A 19,577-nucleotide genomic window follows, 5' to 3' on the forward strand; every position below is an offset into this window, starting at 1 on the left:
AACATCGAAGATCTGGCAACCCTGTCTCGAGTTATGACCACTTAAGTGATATTTATGTACTTTTTTGAAGCCGGATCTCACTTAAATGTATGTAAACGATGTCCGGATCCATCATCCAACCCATCGTTGGTTAGGTAATCAAGAGACCTTTCCAACGAGTCTACAATATTGAAGATCTGGCAACCCTGTATCGAGTTATGACCACTTAAGTGATATTTATGTACTTTTTTGAAGCCGGATCTCACTTAAATGCATGTAAACGATGTCTGGATCCATCATCCGACCCATCGTTGGTTAGGTAATCAAGATACCTTTCCAACGAGTCCACAAGATCGAAGATCTGGCAACCCTGTCTCGAGTTATGGCCACTTAAGTGATATTTATGTACTTTTTTGAAGCCGGATCTCACTTAAATGCATGTAAACGATGTCCGGAACCATCATCCGACCCATCATTGGTTAGGTAATTAAGAGACCTTTCCAACCAGTCCACAACATCAAAGATCTGGTAACCCTGTCTCGAGTTATGACCACTTAAGTGATATTTATGTACTTTTTTGAAGCCGGATCTCACTTAAATGCATGTAAACGATGTCCGAAACCATCATCTGACCCATCGTTGGTTAGGCAATCAAGAGACCTTTCCAACAAGTCCTTAACATCGAAGATCTGGCAACCCTGTCTCGAGTTATGACCACTTAAGTGATATTTATGTACTTTTTTGAAGCCGGATCTCACTTAAATGTATGTAAACGATGTCCGGATCCATCATCCAACCCATCGTTGGTTAGGTAATCAAGAGACCTTTCCAACGAGTCCACAATATTGAAGATCTGGCAACCCTGTATCGAGTTATGACCACTTAAGTGATATTTATGTACTTTTTTGAAGCCGGATCTCACTTAAATGCATGTAAACGATGTCCGGATCCATCATCCGACCCATCGTTGGTTAGGTAATCAAGAGACCTTTCCAACGAGTCAACAATATTGAAGATCTGGCAACCCTGTCTCGAGTTATAACCACTTAAGTGATATTTATGTACTTTTTTGAAGCCGGATCTCACTTAAATGTATGAAAACGATGTCCAGAACCATCATCCGACCCATCGTTGGTTAGGTAATCAAGATACCTTTCCAACGAGTCCACAACATCGAAGATCTGGCAACCCTGTCTCGAGTTATGGCCACTTAAGTGATATTTATGTACTTTTTTGAAGCCGGATCTCACTTAAATGTATGTAAACGATGTCCGGAACCATCATCCGACCCATCGTTGGTTAGGTAATCAAGAGACCTTTCCAACCAGTCCACAACATCAAAGATCTGGTAACCCTGTATCGAGTTATGACCACTTAAGTGATATTTATGTACTTTTTTGAAGCCGGATCTCACTTAAATGCATGTAAACGATGTCCGGATCCATCATCCGACCCATCGTTGGTTAGGTAATCAAGAGACCTTTCCAACGAGTCCACAATATTAAAGATCTGGCAACCCTGTCTCGAGTTATGACCACTTGAGTGATATTTATGTACTTTTTTGAAGCCGGATCTCACTTAAATGTATGTAAACGATGTCCGGAACCATCATCCGACCCATCGTTGGTTAGGTAATCAAGAGACCTTTCCAACGAGTCAACAATATTGAAGATCTGGCAACCCTGTCTCGAGTTATGACCACTTAAGTGATATTTATGTACTTTTTTGAAGCCGGATCTCACTTAAATGCATGTAAACGATGTCCGGATCCATCATCCGACCCATCGTTGGTTAGGTAATCAAGAGACCTTTCCAACGAGTCCACAATATTGAAGATCTGGCAACCCTGTCTCGAGTTATGACCACTTGAGTGATATTTATGTACTTTTTTGAAGCCGGATCTCACTTAAATGCATGTAAACGATGTCCGGAACCATCATCCGACCCATCGTTGGTTAGGTAATCAAGAGACCTTTCCAACGAGTCCACAATATTGAAGATCTGGCAACCCTGTCTCGAGTTATGACCACTTGAGTGATATTTATGTACTTTTTTGAAGCCGGATCTCATTAAATGTATGTAAACGATGTCCGGAACCATCATCCGACCCATCGTTGGTTAGGTAATCAAGAGACCTTTCCAACGAGTCAACAATATTGAAGATCTGGCAACCCTGTCTCGAGTTATGACCACTTAAGTGATATTTATGTACTTTTTTGAAGCCGGATCTCACTTAAATGCATGTAAACGATGTCCGGAACCATCATCCGACCCATCGTTGGTTAGGTAATCAAGAGACCTTTCCAACGAGTCAACAATATTGAAGATCTGGCAACCCTGTCTCGAGTTATGACCACTTAAGTGATATTTATGTACTTTTTTGAAGCCGGATCTCACTTAAATGCATGTAAACGATGTCCGGAACCATCATCCGACCCATCGTTGGTTAGGTAATCAAGAGACCTTTCCAACGAGTCCACAATATTGAAGATCTGGCAACCCTGTCTCGAGTTATGACCACTTGAGTGATATTTATGTACTTTTTTGAAGCCGGATCTCATTAAATGTATGTAAACGATGTCCGGAACCATCATCCGACCCATCGTTGGTTAGGTAATCAAGAGACCTTTCCAACGAGTCAACAATATTGAAGATCTGGCAACCCTGTCTCGAGTTATGACCACTTAAGTGATATTTATGTACTTTTTTGAAGCCGGATCTCACTTAAATGCATGTAAACGATGTCCGGAACCATCATCCGACCCATCGTTGGTTAGGTAATCAAGAGACCTTTCCAACGAGTCAACAATATTGAAGATCTGGCAACCCTGTCTCGAGTTATGACCACTTAAGTGATATTTATGTACTTTTTTGAAGCCGGATCTCACTTAAATGCATGTAAACGATGTCCGGAACCATCATCCGACCCATCGTTGGTTAGGTAATCAAGAGACCTTTCCAACGAGTCAACAATATTGAAGATCTGGCAACCCTGTCTCGAGTTATGACCACTTAAGTGATATTTATGTACTTTTTTGAAGCCGGATCTCACTTAAATGCATGTAAACGATGTCCGGAACCATCATCCGACCCATCGTTGGTTAGGTAATCAAGAGACCTTTCCAACGAGTCCACAATATTGAAGATCTGGCAACCCTGTCTCGATGACAACTTAAGTTATATCTGTGTACTTATTTTTCTGGACCTTAAAAAATAGCCATTACCCATTGTTGATATAAAGTGAGGAAGGCATCAACCACATAGGTGGATTAAGTTAGTTTTTTTAATAGTTACGTTAAAAATTCTTATTTGTTTTTCTAGTTAAAAACAGATTTAAGGTGTTCAAACTTTATTTTAACGTAAAATATATCATCAAAAAGGCTTCTAATATAGTTTTCAGTGGAAAAAAAACAATGTTTATAATTAGATAACTAAGTTTATAAGCTTTATGACCAAATACACATAAATTTTAGCTAAAATTGTTTAAAAGTCAAAATGTTTCCTGAAATTCGTTAAAACTAGTTTTGTTTATAATATAATCGATTAATATTGTATTTAAAACTGAATTCGAAGCAAAAATTGAAAGTTTTTTTTACAACTTATATAAAATTTGTGCAACTGAAAATGCCAAAAAATCCGAAGATTTTTTTTAATCATTTTTCAAAAACACATAATATTTATTATTTATAAACTTATTTCACCTAGAATTCACAAAATTGACCATCAAAAATGAAACTCCTAAACAAAGAACTTCAAGTACCTTGATTTCATTTTTTATTCTTAATACTTGTAGCCCCAACGGGGTAAAAAAGTAAGAAATGCAACTTCACCGGCTCTTTAAACACTTGGAAAAAGGTTGGAAATGCCTTTTTTATTGTAACTTAGGGTAGACGCATCTGTTTTGGATCTACCTTGTTGAAGGTGATTCTTGAAATCCTTCCGAATCGAATGCAACAAGAATAATCCAAATCGCCGAGATACAGCCGGATGAAGTTACATTTCCAACATTTTTGCGCTACTGAGATGTTACTCGGCCGTTTATAATTTGACTGTAATTCCTTGTCACAAGGATACAACCGAAATTACTCTGAATATTTTCATTAAAAAAACCAGAGTTGGTCTTAGATGTCAACAGAAAAAGAAAAAAGTCAACAGTTGACAGAAGACAACAGTCAACAGAAGTTAACAGTCAACAGAAGTTAACAGAAGACAACAAAAGTAAAAAGAAACTCAACAGAAAACAACAGAAGACATCAAAAGTCAACAGAAGACCAAAAAAAAATACACTGAAAACTTTTAAAGATATCAGATGTCAACAGAAGACAACAAAAGGCAGAAGTCAACAGAAGACAACAAAAGACATCAGAAGACAACAAAACTCAACAGAAGACAACAGAAGTCAACGGAACTCAACAAAAGTCAACGGAAGACAACAATAGACATCAACAGACAACAAAAGTCAACAGAAAACAGCAAAAGTCAACAGATGACAGAAAAAAAAAACAAAAAGAGAACTTTGAAACATTTCAGTTGTCAACAGAAGACTACAAAAGGCAGAAATCAACAGAAGACTACGAAATATAGCAGAAGTCAACAGAAGACAACAAAAGTAAACAGAAGACAAGACACCAAAAGACAACAAATGTCAACAGAAGGCAAAAAAATGACAGAAGATTACAAATGACAGCAGAAGTCAACAAAAGTCAACAGAGTTAAAAAGCGATTGATTTATGATTCATCTACGAATGTTGTAATAGTAATTTCATTGAAACTATATCCTGTTAATTTACACTGTATATCAGGACAAGGAGGTAATGTGTTATGGTTTATTGTCATGGAGGTAATGTTGTTATTGTTTATTGTCACCTTAATGACTTTAATCCAAATTATCCAAATTATACCTTTCCAACCTTCCCTTTCTCCTATCCCCATTTTCTCCCCCTAACTCACCCCCCCCCCCCCCTAAATATTATTATCTGCCAAATTTACACTTACACAACACACCACAACTGATTTGGAGCGTTTGGTACGGTATGTCACGCATCCTTCCTCCCCTGATGATTCTGTGAAATGTGATCCGTTCACAGAATCCGTCTCTGCGTTTAATGCAACGCAGTAGGCCTGGCCGCTTTAATTTTTGCTGTACATTTTCGGGGTAACTCGGATGTACTGTAATCATTAATATTGACAAGAAAGAACTTGAGCCGTAATCTTAGCACAAGTTCTTCCAGGATGCTTTCTTCGGACTGGCTGCGCTTGTGTTCGATTAGATTAGATTAGATTAGATAAAAAAAACCAGAGTTGGTCTCTGAGACAACACAGAAAAAATCAATTCTCGAAATCGTGAATTAAATTTACGAATACGACAACCACGAAGGAATATATGCATGTTTATAGTGCAAATGCACCATACTCACATGAATAAATTCCTTCGTGGTTCTCACATTCGTGAACTTAATTCACGATTACGAGAATTGATTTTTTTCTGTGAACATCTAGTTAGTCGAACTATATCAAAACTAAATTCAAAAGATTCCAAAACTTGAAAGATTCTAACATTTCAAAACTGTTTTATTCAGAGTTTTCATTCTGTGTTAGCTCAAATTACAACATTATGGCAAAAAATTCCGACTTGTTGTAAATAAATAACAGGACGCCGAAAAGGTTGAAGAACTTTACAAAATTTAAATCTATCCACGTGCTGAGCACCAGTACAGGTTCGTCGCTTCTCTGGACAAGTCTCCCAAATCTCATCCAAGCTCGGGCTCCAACTAGTGTGTGTGTGTGAGAGTCTTAGAATCATACTGCTCCTTTCTGCCCAGTCACCCGAAAATCTTCACATCAGTTTCGGAGAGCTATAAAGTGGCACTCCTGTCGTTGATCTGGTTTAGTTTGATAGCCGTGGTGATCCTCGCAGCATCGTCGAGTTCGTGCGCGTTTGTTCGTTCGTTCGTTCGTTCGTTTGTCGGTTGAAAGCTCATCCACGCGCGTGGGCGAGCTTTTCGGAAGCTCCGACACAGTTGGACCAGACAGCGAGGCTGCAGACACGGAAAGTGAAAGTTTCGTGCGAATCCTGAGAAACGAGAGGAAGGAAACTTGGATTTAAAAATCGTTAAAAATGAGAATTGTAAGTGGAGGAGAAAGTGATGGGATTTATGTAATTATTAAAGAGACCAGTGGAAAATTTTGCTAGCATGGACATGTGCAAAAAAATAAAATAGAGTGGACTGTAACGTTAAGTGATTAATGTGAAATTTATTCCCGAGAAGTATAATTCTCACAAGGAAACTCAACCCAGCCAGTAATTTGTATTAAAATCACAGCAAAATTTTGGCGGTGGCGATAAAATCCACACCATCTGTCAGCCGTTGATTTGTCACTTTGGGAGTCGTCGCCAGTGAACGCTCAAAATTTACATCTTAATAAGTCTAAAAAATAATCAAATTATCATTTAACGGAGGTCAACCGCGAAATAAACCTCTTCTCGGCCGAAGAATGGCTCACATTTCACGCACCGTGACTTTTTTCCTATCTCTATCTCGAAAAAGAGGTGGGAAAAGATTGATTTACCGCGACTCATTTAAAATGCATCAAAAAAATATTCTAAAAAAATCCCACACCCCGAATCCATAGCAGCAGCCAGGCAGTGTTTGAAGAAGCTCACCTTCCCCGTGAGGAACGACGAGTTCGAAGAGTTATGGCCAAAAAAAGAACGTTGTGAATTTTTTATCATCCACAAAAGACGGTGTGCGATACGGTGTCCGATTCGGCCGTGTGAATACTTAAAAAAATATATAAAAAAGAGTTCGAAAAGGTGATTAGGGGGAGAGAACACGAAGAAGAACACGTTTAGTTTTTAAAGCAAATGTGAATGACATTTATGTGATGGGAGCGTGGTTTAATGAGTTCTAAAGACGATTGAATGGAAGGTTAATTGAAAAACGAGGAAATGTCACAGAACACATCAATAAGATTTTTTCCGGGAGAAAAGGTTGAGTGATAAAGCAGAAGCGGAAAATGGCCAAATATTTATTTTGACAAATTTTAGTGACTTTTGAATGCCAAAGTGAAAAAAATAATGGCAGATTTTATGCCTTCCTTTCTGGTTTCCCAAGTTCACGTATTCTTATCCAAGCTCATGAGAAAATAAAACGTAGAGCGTCCCATTTTACGTCCCGGGAAAAAAATCCCGGGAATTCTAGAGATTAAAAAAAAAATTCCCGTTTTCCGGAAATTCCCGAAATTTAAACGGATTTATACATTTTCCTAATTTTTAGGCTTTTTAAAAAATATTTGAATGTTCAAAATTTACATAAAAACATAATGAGAGAACCTTGATTTTATTTATTTAAATCCACTGTTCATATTGATTTTTTTAGTTATAAATTTTATAAGAAAAAATACCATTTAGAATGAATTTTAATTAAAATATTTTTTAACAATTTGTCGGATTAGGAGTAAAACAGGTTTTCGCCTACTTGATACAACATTTGACGTATTGATCACAATTTACCCTATTTATTTTTTTTTGCAAAAATGTTTTATTTAATTACTTCTTCCAATCAAATTTGAAACTCCAATACTTTTAACTAACGTGAAAATGCAACTATGGAAGCCTACAGGCCAAAAACTAACGTTGTAAAAGGTTTCTTATAGAAAAATCGAAAAACTATGAGAAAAACTTCAATTGGCCAAAAAATTAATACCGTAGGCTTATAGTCCATGAAATTCCCTAACATTTGACCTAAGGGAGTATTGGTGTTGGAGGCTGATGCAAAAAGATGTTAAGGTTAAAAAAATAACATTTTTTAACAGTAATTTTGTTTTATTTATACCTCAAACTTTAATGCCCATTTTACCCTACTTCCTTTTCTCGTAGAGGGCTCACATTGGCATGAGTTCATCTCATGTACCTATAGACAAACAAACGCTGAAAGTTTCATCCAAATCGGAGCACCTGGATACGACCTTTGACACATTGGTGAAAAATTCGCTCTTAATCAGCTTTTCTGTAAATTTCATGTCAAGGTTTATTTCAGATAATATTTATTTCTGAAGCTTTACTATTTTTTAAGGAAACAATTTAGCGAAAATTGTTGTAATATCATTTGAAAATAAAATATTAACCCCTTCCGGCCCAGATCAAAATTGTGATTTTTTAAACGATTTTTCACCGTGCCCAAATGAGCTGAAAATTGAATTGATATCATAAATTTCTTTAAAGAATTATATGCAAGAAGTATTTGAAAGAAAAATATGTTTCGTTTAAATTAAACCACTGTTTGCACTATGAAAATCTTTTAAGCTTAGTACTATAACAAAAACAATACCATAAAAAAATCATCCAATCACAACTATATATGGTATGAAAGGTGCCCAAAGAATGCATACATATTTCAAAAACTGATTTCATGAAATAGTGTTTGATGTAAAATAGCACGAAAAGTCAGATTTTTACGGTAAATTCGATTATTGTCTATTTATTCATGATCTGAATCCAGCAAGACTTGTTCTGGAAAATGTTATTTGCTAGAAAAATGAAATTTCTGCATTTTTTTCATTTCAGCTTTATCGGTCAATGTTATTCTTAAACATATTATCTATACGGTATTTGTCCCTATTTTGGACCTACTAAGCCGAGCGCACTTTTTATTTGATGTATTCTCAAAGGCTGCTATAGGCAGCCTTGCTTTTATTACATGAATAAGTTGGTTTTTTAATGCTAATGCTCTTACTTAATCACATTTTTGACGAAAATACTTTATATTTCTGTATAAGCCCGAGAAACTGAAACATTTTTTGTCCCTATTTTGGGGATATTGCTTCTAGCATACGACCTTCTTTGTACATATTTTCGGCCTACCTTCTGATTGGTTGAAATCTCGAAGCACGTGGCGAACTTTTTTGACGTACGGTTCAGCCCCAACTCGTACAGTACAGCCGCACAAATTCGGTCGACAAACATGCTCAACCATTGTGATGTTTTAAGCCCCAAATCAATATTAGAACGATTGATTTCACTTGCATTACGTGCATAATTAGCTTGGACATAATTTATATCATTCTTTACGAGTTTTGAACATAATTAAACATTTGTTGCGTAGCCAAACAACAAGCCCGTAATATGCAAGAAAGACTGTAACTTGTGAAAAGCGCACACACACTGTCACAATTTGTAGAAGTGTCAAATGGACTGAATATAGAGTAATTCTCTCCGAAATGGACGTAGTTATTAATCAGTTATTTTATTGATTTGGTGGCAGTTTGGTGATTGTTTTTTTCAACGGGATTGTGCAACCCTGGGTGCTGAATAGTGGTTCGCAAAACGGCCTCAATTTTGAACTGTCAAAGTGGAACCAATTTACTGTTCGCCAAAAGAAGAGAGTATTGTTATCGATCATTAAAAATTTGTTTTTTTTTTTTGCAAATGTGTGGCTTTTAAGGACCTGGAGTTGAAGTCAAGAAATCATAAGAAAGTTGAAGGCGAGATCGTCATTTTTTTTATAATAAACCGATCGAAACTTGAAAACAAACACAATTTTCCAGCAAAAACTTTTCATTATAAAACAGCTCATTTACCAGTAAGAAAAAAATCATGCTTGTGCTTGAACAGCCTCCTACTTTGTAGATGTAAACAATGTGGGATCATTCGAAAATCACGTTACGCATTGTCTCTATTCATCACCCTGGTGCAACCCTGGTTGCCGGTGGTTGAAGATTCAGGGGACGGCTCTCATTCGTTTGCTGAGCGATGAAAGCCGTGACGCTGAGTGTCAACAAGCGGTAAGCAAAAGTGGTGAAAATTTTCGCTCTAATGGGCAACTAGCGATTTGCCAACAAAAAAGTGAAGAGTCCTATTTTTATTGCTAAATTTCTATATAAGAAGGAAAAAGTAAATTATTTTTGCCCACCAAAATGAAGATAATGCTGCACGTATCATTAGCAAGTGGCAGATTCTTGCCAGATTTGATGAAATGCTCAATTTCGTTGAATTAAGTTTGGTAGACCCAAAATAGGTACTAGGCCCAAAATAGGGACAAATACCCAATTTGTATTCATATTATCTCGGATTGGTCACAAACACAAAATTAAAAGCAATTTAATGGTTGTGAGCATAAATTTTACTCTTTGATTAAAAAAATAATTTTACACTTTGATTTAAAAAATAATATTGTGCGATCAGTACCTTACTAGACTCGGTCGTTGGAAACGACCGTCGGCTCAACGATCGACGAAATAGGCGGCGGGCCAGATGCGGGAATAAAAATGTCAAAACTGCTGCCTCTCACTTCGTCTTACCATCCAGCTGCAGCTTTGTTGACAAACAAATTAAGCACGCGATCGCGTGATGGCGGCATCGAGCCAGAATTAGGGGTGATCATGTGGTTAAAAATGAAACTTTTTTCAAGCTAAATAATATTATTCCGACAGAATAAAAAAATTGGCAAACATGTTCAAACAATTATTCCTGATGTCGGAGAAGTGTTTAAAAATCAAAATATTAATCCATATTTTTTCTATAACTTGAACTTTTTCACTCCAATTGAGAACCCCTAGGTCTATCCACGACCGTTTCCAATGACCGTGAGATGATGCCAGAAAATCCAGCCATCAACTAAATCCACAATCATTCTCATCAAAAAATACGAATAGTATTTTTTTATTTGGTACGATTTGAGAGACAGCATATAGGGGAAATATACCCATTTTAATCACACTAAGCCGTTCGACCCATTCTCATCACTTTTGCCATTTTCCGCTATTAAATCATCATTTTCAGATGTATCAACAGTCATGAGTTGCTTGCTCACTTTTATTTGAGCTATTTATTACTTTGGGACAGTCAAAAACACTTTCTTTAAGCTGTAATTCATGATCAAAGTGCTGATAGGCCGATAATAGAAATAGGCTGAGAAAGGGTATAGTTCCCCTAAAATTAGAAAATTTAAATATATATTTTCTAAGGATTGTATGATTTTTACAAGCAGTCAAGCCATTACTTGATCCTCACACTCATTTTGACCAACAATGTTGGTTTCGATAAATTTGTATTTGTTGTTTTCCGGGTATTTAGAAACCCCGGCACTAATAAGACGGTTATCTAGACAGTGATTGAACCAATTTTGGTATTATTATTAACAATTGAGTGCATCACCCGGTGACTTTTTTTTACTAAAATCAAAATTTCTCGAAAGTGGTTAAAGTTTTCGCAAAACCAATCCCAACAGGTCCTAAAGGACATATCAGAGTAAGACTTGTGAAAATATGAGCTTTGTTGGTAACAGTGTTGCGATCCTCACGCGCTAACACGCTCGTGAGCGCTCACTTTTCGCTCATGCGTGAGGAGGAGCGCTGCGCGAGCTAGCTCACGTTTGCCCGCGCTCACGTTTGCTCCGATTTTTTCAGCTCGCGTTTGCCCCACGCTCGCGCTCGCGCTCATTTTTCGCTCACGGAGCGCTCACTTTGGAAGCATCGCGAATTGAATCGTTTTTCGTTTTTGAGAAAGTTTTTGTTTTTCAATACTAGTTTATTTTTTTGCTTAAGGCGCAGCATGTCAGGGAAAACATCACTTAGGAACTTTTTTTATATATTAATTGGAATAGCTTATTTTAATTAACTATGTTTTTGAATAGTAAATTGGATTCGCAAGGGTCAAATCATTGGAGACCTACAGTCAGAGTTGAAAATGTAAATATTTTCGAATTAATCGGCCTTACCTTAATAATAGTTAAGGCAAGCAGAGACAATTGCCAGGGGAAAGGTGTGAGCGCGTAAACAAAAATGACTGAAAACCTTATAAAAACTAACAAAACAATGAATTAATTCAAGAAGATTTATGCTGTGGTAAGTTTGATTCAATGTTATGTGCTTGGTTGATTAAAATATAACATTAAACTGTTTTATGGTCCTAAACAGTTTGTTGACTACCTTTCCAGCGTGCGGGTCAGAATGAGCAACAATTAAAAAAACGTCATTCCGTTTAATAAATCGTTCAGTGCTTGGAAACGGCTGATCATTTTTTATAAAGTTAATCTTTCTCTTTCTCATTCTAGAAAATAGGGTAAAATTGTTGAAACAGTTCCTTTTTTTACAAAAAAAAAACTTCCAAATTGCTAATGTTTGAAATAACCTATTTGAATTAAATAATATAAATTGTCATTGTTTTGTTTTACCACATAAAGGGAGGCTCTTCTCTCAAGTAAATTATATTTAACACTTCCGCTACCAAGCCTCTGAAAATATTCAATTACAGATTCAATAAATGATTTTTTGAATATGGACATTCTCTAAAATGTTCCGAATATGAGGGATTATTACAACTTTAATAATGCTTACTGCTGGTTTTAACACAAATTTTATTTTTTTACTTTTTTTAGTGTTTTTAAAACCGCTTGAGGTCGGATTCAAAAAACTTAAAATAAACATAATTTGTCAATAAATTCAATTTTTTGTACATATCAGTGCATCTCTTCACGTCAATGAATGTTTACATTAAGAATGAGTTAGCTCTTTGTTAGCTCACTCAAGAGTGAATCATTCTGCCCCTTGGCTAATTTTTAATTTAAAATAGAACGTATAATTCGGTTCTCCGACTTAATCCATTTCATTGCTTACTTTTGTTTGTTTGACTACTTTCTTGTTTGTTTTTGCTGCCTGTGCTGAGATAGTTCTAGAAACTTCGTTTCAAGCAGGCAGATGCTTCAACAGGGAAAAACAACTACCTACTTTGGCTCACCAGCTCACGTGAGCGCAAAACGCTCCGGTGAGCGTGAGCGAGCACGAGCTACCTGATAAAAACTCACGCTCCAGCTGGAGCGAGCACTCCTTCCGTGAGCGCTCGCTCATTCGCAACCCTGGTTGGTAATCTCTAGCTTATAGAGATTTGTAATTTGTAAACAACTTTTGTTGAACGTAACATTTTCGGTAAGTTCCCCTTCGTGTAGCGTAAAACAAAACATTTTTTTTTGGAAAAAGTAGTCCTGACGGGGTTTAGTTTAGACAATGCCCTTCAATTTGATGTATAGAAAGTATAGCATTGTATATCAAAAACTTACAGAACTATCCATTTTGTAAAAAAAAACACAATTTCATTTATGTTGGAATGTTTACGTTTTGCCACCGCAAAACTCATGAAAAGGAAGTGATGCCAGGTTTATTTCCAACAAGATTGAATAAAGTTTTGAGCAATGTGACTTGTACAAAAACATTTTTTACCTCAAATGAACTCATTTATTTTTAATTTTGAAATTTTGACTTTGTTAATGGAGCACTTCCATTTGAGCAGTTTTTGCTTTTTTCTACAATGTATTTCTCATGGAGCGAACTGTCAAAAACTGCTCGACTGCGGGTACTCCATTACGAAATTTATGAGCACTTCAAGTATAAATTCAAATGGCTAGCAAGACTTGAAATAAAATGCAAAATGGCCTTATTTCTCAGTTCTTCTTGGGGTACCAATTTAGCCAAAAACATACGTTTCCGGTAAACCTGCTTTCGTAGGTTTTTAGACCTGCTATGGACAAATGCATAATAAAGTAAAAAAATCACTTAAAATTCCATTTATGCTCCTCGGACAAAGTTGAAAGCAAATTGGGTGCCCTGGAAGAGGCAAAATATTTTGATAAAAACCTATCGTGCTGCATATCAATCAAACGGACCAAAGAACTTCAGTTGAAAATATTTTTCTTCGATTTTTCACGATGTGTTACGTAACACAGCCGAAAAGGGTAGCAGGATTCTAAGATATGATATTTTGATTTTTTATAATCAGAATTCGGTACATTAATCGAAAGTGGATCCGTGCGTCTCCAAAAAAAATGTGCAGGGATCACATTGCGAAAGAGGAGCATGATATTTTTTAATCGATCGATGTTCCGAAATCCGACAACTTTTTCTTTCAACGAATCATACATCGGAATCCTGGTAATGGATGAAACTTCATGACATTTCAAGCCATGCCTTTCGATAATAGTAGAATAAATTGTTATGGTTTGAAACTTAATTCTCCATAACCATAATTAGATTATTCAAATTGATCAGAGTCTAGTTAGAATTATAGCTTCTCATAACAATGTCGTTCAACCTCGTTAAAATCGCCAGACAAAAGAAACCTTTTTTTTTTGTTAATCAATTCCATATCAAAATTCTAGTCTAAAACTAGCCCCCTAAACTCGTCCATCCCTAACGATACCTGTTCCGGTCGTCCGAACCAGAGAGTTGACAGGGCTCATAAATAATATTCGAATATTAACGACATTATTATTTTAATACTCGCCCCCCGAATGTGTGCCGAAAGCGATTTTCGACACCATAAATTCCCGCTGGGCCGGGTTGGGGGCTGTCAGAACCGTTTGACTTTACAGGTGTAAAGAAGGACTGGTTTTTGCGTGCTCTCGAAAAGAATCGATAATTTAATGTATGGTAATCAGCGGACAGAGGTTTTCTTTTCTTTTCCAAAATTTCAGCAGTTTGCCATTGTGTTGACAAATTTACGTCCATTTGAACGAGGCAGAATTTTCAATCGCCAGCGTCCCTTTTTTTTGCCTTGAATGGTTGTTTATGAGAATCATTAAAAGTTTTATGTGATTTTCTTTGATTTTACCAATTTAAGGTTGTTATCTGAAGAGATTTTGCTGCTCATAATAGTTTTGATGAGAGATTTTGGGCAATGTTTCCAAAAAAGCAGTCTGACTTTGATGTTCTATACCGTGCTGCAGGTTGCTTCAATGTTATATATACCAAATCTTGCGCAAGAATCTGGCCTACCCGCCAGTACTGAAAGTAAACGTATTAGTGGCCAAAGTGCCTAAAAATTGACAGCTTGAAAAAACCTTTTACGGGTTAAATCCCATTTCAAATTTAAATTCAAAGCCCAAGCTCCTGTTACGCCCAATCAAGCTCATATTTGAGATTTCGCTTTGTAAATGCGGCCCCGATATTCTTTATGGATCATGGGAAAAAATGCTTTTAATGCATTTTCAAGAACTACTCTGCCCCTGTTCGCAGAAATGTCCCATTTGCATTTTTATAATTTTTCAAAATCGTGTAATCTTTCAGAAAAAAATCCAGTACTTTGTTTTGGGAATTTGAAACGGGACGCCAGTTCTTGGAAAACTTTTGTTGAACTCTAATTAATTTCTGAACTCGACAGATTGCTTGCCATTCTTGTATCTGGTATCGCATATATTTGTTATTTATTGAATCCACTTGAGTGGATCCTTACATTAGATTGGTGATTTTTTATTTAACTTTTTGTCACTAAAACTTGATTTGCAAAAAAACACTATTTTTATCTTTTCAGAAATTTCCAGATTGTTCTTTGACCGGGTTATGAATTTAAAATCAATAATGATTTTTTCAAGAAATCGATATATTGGTCGCAAAAATCTAATTTTCAATCAAAAAGTACTCCAGTGAATTTTTGATAAAGTGCACCGTTTTCAAGTTAAGGCCAGTTTTTGGTAACTTTTTTGAAAATAGTCGCATTTTTTTATTTTTTTTTTAATTAGTGCATATGTTTTCCCACTTTTGAAAAAAAAAATGTTTTTGAATAACTGAGAAAATTCTCTATAGTTTGCTTTTTTGAACTTTGTTGATACGCCCCTTAGTTGCTGAGATATTGCCATGCAAATGTTTAAAAACATGAAAATTTATGTTTTCTAAGTCTCACCCAAACAACCCACCATTTTCTAAAGTCGATATCTCAGCAACTAATGGTCCGATTTACAATGTTAAAGTATGAAACATCCCCTTCCATTTTTGAACATGTGAAAAAAGAGGTGTTTTTCAATAATTTGCAGCCTGAAACGGTGATGAGATAAAAATTTGGTGTCAAAGGGACTTTTATGTAAAATTAGACGCTCGATTTGATGGCGTACTCAGAATTCCGAAAAAAACGTATTTTTCATCGAAAATACACTAAAAAAGTTTTAAAAATTCTCCCATTTTCGGTTACTTGACTGTAAAAAATTTTGGAACATGTCATTTTATGGGAAATTTAATGTACTTTTCGAATCTACATTGACCCAGAAGAGTCATTTTTTCATTTAGAACAATTTTTTTCATTTTAAAATTTCGTGTTTTTTCTAACTTTGCAGGGTTATTTTTTAGAGTGTAACAATGTTCTACAATGTTGTAGAGCAGACAATTACAAAAAATTTAATATATAGACATAAGTGGTTTGCTTATAAACATCACGAGTTATCGCGATTTTGCGAAAAAAAGTTTTGAAAAAGTTGGTCGTCATCGATCATGGCCATTCATGGTCACCCGCGACAGACACGGACGACGAAACAAAGAGAAACGCAAAAAGTTACGTTTTCAAAACTTTTTTCGTAAAATCGCGATAACACGTGATGTTTATGAGCAAACCCCTTATGTCTATATATTAAATTTTTCCCATAAAATGACATGTTCCAAATTTTTTTACAGTCAAGTAACGGAAAATGGGAGAATTTTAAAAACTTTTTTTGTGTTTTTTTCGATGAAAAATACGTTTTTTCGGAATTCTGAGTACGCCATCAAATCGGGCGTCTAATTTTACATAAAAGTCCCTTTGACACCAAATTTCTATCTCATCACCGTTTCTGGCTGCAAATTATTGAAAACACCTCTTTTTTCACATGTTCAAAAATCGAAGGGGTTGTACCGCCCCTCCGTCACGAGATATCAAAAAGCGGACCTCGGATTCGTGATCAAGGACAAAAGTTACCCCTGAGGACAAAGTTTCACGCAAATCGAAGAGGGGTCGGGGCATTTTTTCCCGATTTCGTGTGAATTGGTAGAGAATTACCCATATCAAAAAATAAAAATAAAAATAAAAATAGGGTATTTTGCAATCAATTTTTTTTTTACCGTGTATCATTTTTTCCAATGTAGTCCATATCCATACCTACAACTTTGCCGAACATACCAAATCGATCAAAAATTCCTTCAAAAGAAACAGATTTTTGAATTTTCATACATTATTTTTGTATGGCAGCTGCAAAATTTGTGTTGACAATTATATGGACAAACTAATGATGCAAAATGGTTTCTTTGGGCATACCGAAGGCACCAAAAAAGTTTCAGTCGGATTAAAAAATACAAAAAAAAAATCGAATTACCGAAATCTGAAAGAACTGCTCTTTTTTTATTCAGTGTTGAAACTTTTTACTTTTCCAAAAATAACAGCACTGAAATAGTAGTTTATGCAACAAGTTGCCCAAAGACCAAGTTTTACAACGAGTTTCATACAACATTTTTTGCATTTCTGAAAAAACACCCATTGCGTGAAATTATAAGTCAAATGTTCATGTATTTTGTCAAATCAAAAAAATGTTGAAAAGTATTCCTTTTCAAAACAAGTGCTGAAAAGTTCAACTTTTCAGCACCCAGTTCAGTGCTAAAAAGTAGAACTTTGCAGCATTTGTTTTGAAAAGAGTTGCTATTCGATTCTGTTATTTTTGGTACAGAAAAGTAGGCTATTTCGTCGTTCAAGAATAACAGGAAAGGTAAGCGACGGAATTGCAAAAAGTACTTTTAAGCATTGATTTGAGTGCTGAAAAGTTCAAAAGTTAAACTTTTCAGCACTTGTATCGAAAAGTAATACTTTTCGATACTATTTCGGTGTTTGACACTTATCTTGAAGGCAAATAACATTTAAGTGGGCAAACAAACATTTAACTGAAAAGCTCCAATCCAAAGGGCGTTTTCCGGAATAACAAAAAAACATGATATGTATAAATATACGACTCATGCTGCTCGTATCTACTTGTATTACTAATTAGTAATACAACAGAGTGAATTGACCCTAGGGGTTAAAGACTCGATTTCACAAAACCACCTAAAAACCTGCTTAATTTGACTGGTAAAAAAATCAGCTGATTCCGTCCATCTCGTCCACTCCACCTGCAATAAAATGCAAAGATTCGAAACCCTACACGCCAATAAAACACCATAAAATGTATCACAATCAAGCAATAAAACGGTTCGATTTCTTGGAAGACTTCGGTCGGACATTTGCCATCTCATTATCGTTTGGAATTGTGTCCGATAGATGGCGCTCTGCCACACGGTCGTAAAATGGCTCCATATTGCAATCAACATGCAGAAAATTAGTCGGATTTCACACACCTGCGCTCAAGCTGACCCCAGATTTTCTTCTTCTTTTCAGTTGCTGGTTCTCGGAGTGTGCGCCATCGTGGGCGTTACGCTGGCGGCCAAAATTAAGATCCCGTCGAAGAATCGTAACGACGACCTGTTCAAGGATGACGAGTTTACGTTTCCCGTCGAGGACAACAAGGATCCGACCAACTTCACGGGGAACGTCATGAAGGCTGGCATTTTGATGGCCGAGGTCAAGAACCAGGGCAAGGGCAACTTCAAGTATGCGTAAGTGTCTGGATGGTGTCTTGGCTAGTGCGTAACGCTTGGGATGGGGAATTTGTTAATCAATATAACACTTTTTTCAATCATTAGTGTCGAGACGGAGAACGGAATCGAGGTTGAGCAGATCGGCAAGCTGAGACCGGACAACAAGACGTTCGTGGTTATGGGATCGTACACGTACACCGGAGCCAACGGAAAGCGTTACCGGGTGCGTTACACGGCCGATGAGTTCGGTTACCATCCGATCACCGAGTTGGATTTGGAGATCCCAGAGTAAGTTTCACTTTCATGACCACTCTTAACAAATATCTAACCGAAAATTCTCCAATTTCCAGCTTGAACCTGACGCAGATCGTCCGGGAACCGGTGAAGCCGTTTGTCTTTACGACCCGGCCAACCACGACCACGACAACGACGACGACGACGGAAGCGCCCTCCACCGGATATCACTACGAGCGGCCAGATAATGCGTACCTCCCACCGACCAACTCGTACCTGCCCCCGTCGAACGAGTACCTGCCGCCAAAGGACGTCAATGAACCGTCGGTGGATCAGCTGCCACCGTTCTACAACTCGCTGTACCGGGGACAGAACCAGATTTAGTGTGGACGGGCGAATGGTGCTAGTGGTTCCGGCTGGATCCACAGTTTGTGTAAATATTTTAAGTGTAATTTGTGTCATAGGATAAGATATTTATAATAAAGAAGTATTATTTTATCTTCTTATCTAGGTTTTCCAAAATGTTTCTTCTGATCTACCGTCTTGATTTCTTTCTCAAAAAAGGTTGTTATAATTAGGTTTTACGCCGACTCGGTTTTTAGGTTAGAAATTTGACAGCTTGGCTGCACTGTTTACATTTTTTGCACGTGTGTCTCAGTAAAAATGTGTGTGCGTGTGCGCTCGTGACGTCACGCTGTAAAACCTAATAGGATGTAACAAAAATGACTTTTTTTGTGGGCTTTCAGGGGATGGGCTACCTAGAAACAATATTTTTTAAAGGATCGTGCGTTCTTGCTTACCTGTTCCCGTGGTCAGAATGAGCCCAAATATGGGTCATTCCACCTGAAGTGTGCAAGAAAAAATGCAAATTTGAAAATTACCATTTCCGATTCTGCTCAAATTTGGCAGAGCTATTGAGACTATCAAAACATGCAAAAATCCCGAATTTCATCCAAATCGGACCACCACCTCAATTTTTGTACCCTCCCAAAAAAATCGTCTGTTTGGCG

At 36.7% G+C, this 19,577-nt stretch overlaps 1 protein-coding gene across 1 annotated transcript; it reads left to right on the forward strand.

Annotated features, from left to right (window-relative positions):
- Positions 1-5,660: 5,660 nt before the first annotated feature.
- On the forward strand, positions 5,661-19,073 carry LOC120412755 (pupal cuticle protein-like). Its single transcript, XM_039573350.2, has 4 exons — positions 5,661-6,106; positions 18,134-18,351; positions 18,439-18,621; positions 18,684-19,073. The coding sequence occupies exons 1-4, from the start codon at positions 6,098-6,100 to the stop codon at positions 18,949-18,951; spliced, it is 678 nt and encodes a 225-aa protein (XP_039429284.2). The 5' UTR covers positions 5,661-6,097; the 3' UTR covers positions 18,952-19,073.
- Positions 19,074-19,577: the final 504 nt, after the last annotated feature.

This window comes from Culex pipiens, chromosome 1 (genome assembly GCF_016801865.2).
Source record: "Culex pipiens pallens isolate TS chromosome 1, TS_CPP_V2, whole genome shotgun sequence".
NCBI lineage: Eukaryota > Metazoa > Arthropoda > Insecta > Diptera > Culicidae > Culex > Culex pipiens.

Excerpts from the sequence above, each read along its gene's own strand:
- LOC120412755 (XM_039573350.2), top strand. Across the intron at positions 18,352-18,438 it reads AAGGGCAACTTCAAGTATGC|TGTCGAGACGGAGAACGGAA; the intron begins GTAAGTGTCTGG and ends TTCAATCATTAG. Across the intron at positions 18,622-18,683 it reads TTGGATTTGGAGATCCCAGA|CTTGAACCTGACGCAGATCG; the intron begins GTAAGTTTCACT and ends TCCAATTTCCAG.